This window comes from Oncorhynchus gorbuscha, unplaced genomic scaffold (genome assembly GCF_021184085.1).
Source record: "Oncorhynchus gorbuscha isolate QuinsamMale2020 ecotype Even-year unplaced genomic scaffold, OgorEven_v1.0 Un_scaffold_4453, whole genome shotgun sequence".
NCBI classification, from domain to species: Eukaryota; Metazoa; Chordata; class Actinopteri; order Salmoniformes; family Salmonidae; genus Oncorhynchus; species Oncorhynchus gorbuscha.
In genome coordinates this window covers 11,122-17,094 of record NW_025748464.1, presented here as the reverse complement: position 1 = coordinate 17,094, position 5,973 = coordinate 11,122, and the positions used below count along the sequence as shown (strand labels likewise).

Genomic DNA, 5,973 nt, shown 5'->3' with positions numbered 1-5,973 from the left:
CCACTCTGGTGGTGTCTGACCTGGGTCCACTCTGCTGACTGTTGGTGGTGTCTGACCTGGTCCACTCTGGTGGTGTCTGACCTGGTCCACTCTGGTGGTGTCTGACCTGAGTCCACTCTGCTCACACGAGCTTCATGTGTGACCTACAACACACTCCATTACCTCCCAGCCAGCAGGTAGTGTGTGTGTCAGCGTGATTCTCTAAACACACATTAGCAGAGGTGTTTAATCATCAATTGACACAATGTCCCCCGATCTCCTGCCCCTGTTCTCTCTCTCTCCTACTCGTTCTCCATAGTGTCTGCAGCATTGGTCAGGTCTGGGGTTAGTGAATCAGTGGTCAGGTCTGGGGTTAGTGAATCAGTGGTCAAGTCTGGGGTTAGTGAATCAGTGGTCAGGTCTGGGGTTAGGTGTGTGTGTGTGTGTGTGTTATTGTTAGGGTTAGGTGTGTGTGTTAGTGTGATCGGTCAGTAATGGCGTCCAACTCCACCACCCAGTTCTTTGCTCTGTCCCAGTCCTTCAGTATCTCTGACATCATCATCATCGCTGCTTACTTCCTGCTCAACGTAGCCGTCGGCATCTGGGTGAGACTTACCTAATACTGTCTGTCTGTCTGTCTGTCTGTCTGTCTGTCTGTCTGTCTGTCTGTCTGTCTGTCTGTCTGTCTGTCTGTCTGTCTGTCTGTCTGTCTGTCTGTCTGTCTGTCTGTCTGTCTGTCTGTCTGTCTGTCTGTCTGTCTGTCTGTCTGTCTGTCTGTCTGTCTGTCTGTCTGTCTGTCCTGTCTGTCTGCTGTCTGTCTGTCTGTCCTGTCCTGCTGTCTGCTGTCTGCCCTGCCTGCCTGCCTGCCTGCCTGCCTGCCTGCCTGCCTGCCTGCCTGCCTGCCTGCCTGCCTGCCTGCCTGCCCTGCCTGCCTGCCTGCCTGCCTGCTGCCTGATGCCTGCTGTCTGCCTGCCTGCCTGCCTGCCTGCCTGCCCTGCCTGCCTGCCTGCCTGCCTGCCTGCCTGCCTGCCTGCCTCTGCCTGCCTGCCTGCCTGCCTGCCTGCCTGCCTGCCTGCCTGCCTGCCTGGATCTCTGTCTGGTGTGTGTTACTATGGAACTCTGTCTGGTGTGTGTTACTATGGAACTCTGTCTGGTGTGTGTGTAACTATGGAACTCTGTCTGGTGTGTGTGTAACTATGGAACTCTGTCTGATGTGTGTAACTATGGAACTCTGTCTGGTGTGTGTTACTATGGAACTCTGTCTGGTGTGTGTGTAACTATGGAACTCTGTCTGATGTGTGTAACTATGGAACTCTGTCTGGTGTGTGTTACTATGGAACTCTGTCTGGTGTGTGTGTAACTATGGAACTCTGTCTGGTGTGTGTAACTATGGAACTCTGTCTGGTGTGTGTTACTCTGTGTAACTATGGAACTCTGTCTGGTGTGTGTTACTATGGAACTCTGTCTGGTGTGTGTGTAACTATGGAACTCTGTCTGGTGTGTGTGTAACTATGGAACTCTGTCTGGTGTGTGTAACTATGGAACTCTGTCTGGTGTGTGTAACTATGGAACTCTGTCTGGTGTGTGTTACTCTGTGTAACTATGGAACTCTGTCTGGTGTGTGTAACTATGGAACTCTGTCTGGTGTGTGTAACTATGGAACTCTGTCTGGTGTGTGTTACTCTGTGTAACTATGGAACTCTGTCTGATGTGTGTAACTATGGAACTCTGTCTGGTGTGTGTTACTCTGTGTAACTATGGAACTCTGTCTGGTGTGTGTAACTCTGTGTAACTATGGAACTCTGTCTGGTGTGTGTAACTATGGAACTCTGTCTGATGTGTGTAACTATGGAACTCTGTCTGATGTGTGTGTAACTCTGTAACTATGGAACTCTGTCTGGTTTGTGTAACTCTGTGTAACTATGGAACTCTGTCTGGTGTGTGTAACTCTGTAACTATGGAACTCTGTCTGGTGTGTGTAACTATGGATCTCTGTCTGGTGTGTGTAACTATGGATCTCTGTCTGGTGTGTGTAACTATGGAACTCTGTCTGATGTGTGTTACTATGGAACTCTGTCTGGTTTGTGTGTGTAACTCTGTAACTATGGAACGCTGTCTGGTGTGTGTAACTATGGATCTCTGTCTGGTGTGTGTAACTGTGTAACTATGGAACTCTGTCTGATGTGTGTAACTATGGAACTCTGTCTGATGTGTGTAACTATGGATCTCTGTCTGGTGTGTGTTACTATGGAACTCTGTCTGGTGTGTGTGTAACTATGGAACTCTGTCTGGTGTGTGTGTAACTATGGAACTCTGTCTGGTGTGTGTAACTATGGAACTCTGTCTGGTGTGTGTTACTCTGTGTAACTATGGAACTCTGTCTGGTGTGTGTAACTATGGAACTCTGTCTGGTGTGTGTAACTGTGTAACTATGGAACTCTGTCTGGTGTGTGTAACTGTGTAACTATGGAACTCTGTCTGATGTGTGTAACTATGGAACTCTGTCTGGTGTGTGTGTAACTGTGTAACTATGGAACTCTGTCTGGTGTGTGTGTAACTCTGTGTAACTATGGAACTCTGTCTGGTGTGTGTAACTGTGTAACTATGGAACTCTGTCTGGTGTGTGTAACTGTGTAACTATGGAACTCTGTCTGATGTGTGTAACTATGGAACTCTGTCTGGTGTGTGTAACTGTGTAACTATGGAACTCTGTCTGGTGTGTGTAACTGTGTAACTATGGAACTCTGTCTGATGTGTGTAACTAACTGTCTGTGTGTGTGTAACTGTGTAACTATGGAACTCTGTCTGGTGTGTGTGTAACTCTGTGTAACTATGTAACTCTGTGTAACTATGGAACTCTGTGTAACTATGGAACTCTGTGTAACTATGTAACTCTGTGTAACTATGTAACTCTGTGTAACTATGGAACTCTGTGTAACTATGGAACTCTGTCTGGTGTGTGTGTAACTCTGTGTAACTATGGAACTCTGTGTAACTATGGAACTCTGTGTAACTATGTAACTCTGTGTAACTATGTAACTCTGTGTAACTATGGAACTCTGTGTAACTATGGAACTCTGTCTGGTGTGTGTGTAACTCTGTGTAACTATGTAACTCTGTGTAACTATGTAACTCTGTGTAACTATGTAACTCTGTGTAACTATGTAACTCTGTGTAACTATGGAACTCTGTGTAACTATGTAACTCTGTGTAACTATGTAACTCTGTGTAACTATGTAACTCTGTGTAACTATGGAACTCTGTGTAACTATGGAACTCTGTGTAACTATGTAACTCTGTGTAACTATGTAACTCTGTGTAACTATGGATCTCTGGTTGTTTTTCAGTCGTCGTGCAGGGTCAGCAGGAACACTCTGAGTGGATACTTCCTGGCTGGGAGAGACATGGCCTGGTGGCCGGTGAGTCACATCAGTCTGTTGCATCTGCTGTTCATCTCAAACCGTCCTCCATTTCCTGCTCCTCTTGTGGAAGATCGGAGCCGCTCTGTTTACCAGCTGTGTGTGTGTCTGTGTGTATCTGTGTGTGGTGTGTGTGTCTGTGTGTGGTGTCTGTGTGTATCTGTGTGTGGTGTGTGTGTGTGTGTGTGGTGTGTGTGTGTCTGTGTGTGGTGTGTGTGTGTGTCTGTGTGTGTGTGTCTGTGTGTGGTGTGTGTCGGTGTGTGTGTGTCTGTGTGTGTGTCTGTGTGTGTCTGTGTGTGTGTCTGTGTGTGGTGTCTGTGTGTGTCTGTGTGTGGTGTTTGTGTGTGTATCTGTGTGTATCTGTGTGTGGTGTTTGTGTGTGTATCTGTGTGTGGTGTTTGTCTGTGTATCTGTGTGTGTCTGTGTGTGGTGTATGTGTGTGTATCTGTGTGCGGTGTGTGTGTGTCTGTGTGTATCTGTGTGTGGTGTGTGTGTGTGTCTGTGTGTATCTGTGTGCGGGGTTTGTGTGTATCTGTGTGTGGTGTCTGTGTGTATCTGTGTGCGGGGTTTGTGTGTATCTGTGTGTGGTTTGTGTGTATCTGTGTGTGGTGTCTGTGTGTTGTTTGTGTCTGTGTGTATCTGTGTGTAGATCGGAGCCTCTCTGTTTGCCAGTAGCGAGGGCTCTGGTCTGTTCATCGGTCTGGCTGGAACAGGAGCTGCCGGAGGCATCGCTGTCGCTGGCTTCGAATGGAACGTAAGGACACACACACACACACACACACGCACACACGCACACGCACACGCACACGCACACCACACACACACACACACACACACACACACACACACACACACACACACACACACACACACACACACACACACACACACACACACACGCACACGCACACGCACACACCACACACACACACACACCACACACACACACACACACACACACACACACACCACACACACCACACAGACACAGACACAGACACACACACACACACACACACACGCACGCACGCACACACACACACACATTTACACTCACAGTGGTGCGTATTCATGGAAGCCATTGGAAGCCAGACTTCCCCAGAAAATTGACCATGAATTAAAAAAATAAAAATATTTCTCTTTCATCTCTCTAAGTTTTCATAATCGTCCTTCAATTCACAATGTATCCCACCGGATGAAGCATCCGAGCTGAAACAGATCCTGTCTCTGTCTGTGTCCCCATCTATCAGATTCGGTCTGGTCATAAAGAGTATGACATTGTTGCTGCCCGTAGCATTGAAGGCAAGTGAAGCCAGCGAGCATTTGGCCTCCCTTGATAAAAACATTAATATATAATCAGCGTTGAGCTCAACTGAATGGTCCTGGCCAGAGAGAGAGAGAGAGAGAGAGAGAGAGAGAGAGAGAGAGAGAGAGAGAGAGAGAGAGAGAGAGGTCCTGACACACCACAACAACGTATCAGGGGAAGGCTTCTCTCCAATCACACATATATATGAGATAGAGAGACAGAGAACAACAACATGTCACAGAGGAACTCTGGAGCTCTGTCAGAGTGACCGTCGGGTTCTTGGTCACCTCCCTGACCAAGGCCCATCTCCCCGATTGCTCAGTTTGGCCGGGCGACCAGCTCTAGGAAGAGTCTTGATGGATCGAAACTTCTTCCATTTAAGATTGTTTTTTAAAATTTATTTTACCTTTATTCAACTAGGCTAATCAGTTAAGAACAAATTCTTATTTGAAATGACGGCCTAGGAACAGTGGGTTAATTAACTGCCTGTTCAGGGGCAGAATGACAGATTTGTACCTTGTCAGCTCGGGGATTTGAACTTGCAACCTTTCGGTTACTCGTCCAACGCTCTAACCACTAGGCTACCCACTGTGTTCTTGGGGATCTTCAATGCTGCACTCACCCCTACTAACCTCCCCCAGTGGTTTCCCCCACTCACCCCTACTAACCTCCCCCAGTGGTTTCCCCCACTCACCCCTACTAACCTTCCCCAGTGGTTTCCCCCACTCACCCCTACTAACCATCCCCAGTGGTTTCCCCTACTAACCTTCCCCAGTGGTTTCCCCCACTCACCCCTACTAACCTTCCCCAGTGGTTTCCCCCACTCACCCATACTAACCTTCCCCAGTGGTTTCCCCCACTCACCCCTACTAACCTTCCCAGGTGGTTTCCCCCACTCACCCCTACTAACCTTCCCCAGTGGTTTCCCCCACTCACCCCTACGAACCTTCCCCAGTGGTTTCCCCCACTCACCCCTACGAACCATCCCCAGTGGTTTCCCCCACTCACCCCTACTAACCTTCCCCAGTGGTTTCCCCCCCTACTGTATACACAGCCCCCAGTGGTTTCCCCCACTCACCCCTACTAACCTTCCCCAGTGGTTTCCCCACTCACCCCTACTAACCTTCCCCAGTGGTTTCCCCACTCACCCCTACTAACCATCCCCAGTGGTTTCCCCACTCACCCCTACTAACCATCCCCAGTGGTTTCCCCCACTCACCCCTACTAACCTTCCCCAGTGGTTTCCCCACTCACCCCTACTAACCTTCC

The 5,973-nt window shown here is 48.6% G+C and overlaps 1 protein-coding gene across 1 annotated transcript; it reads left to right on the top strand.

Annotated features, from left to right (window-relative positions):
* Positions 1-430: 430 nt before the first annotated feature.
* LOC124028571 (sodium/glucose cotransporter 5-like) lies at positions 431-4,152 on the top strand (the record flags this gene model as incomplete). Its single annotated transcript, XM_046340612.1, has 3 exons — positions 431-584; positions 3,327-3,398; positions 4,048-4,152. Coding segments are annotated over exons 1-3 (288 nt in total), but the record flags the coding sequence as incomplete, so codon positions are not given.
* Between the last annotated feature and the right edge of the window lie 1,821 nt (positions 4,153-5,973).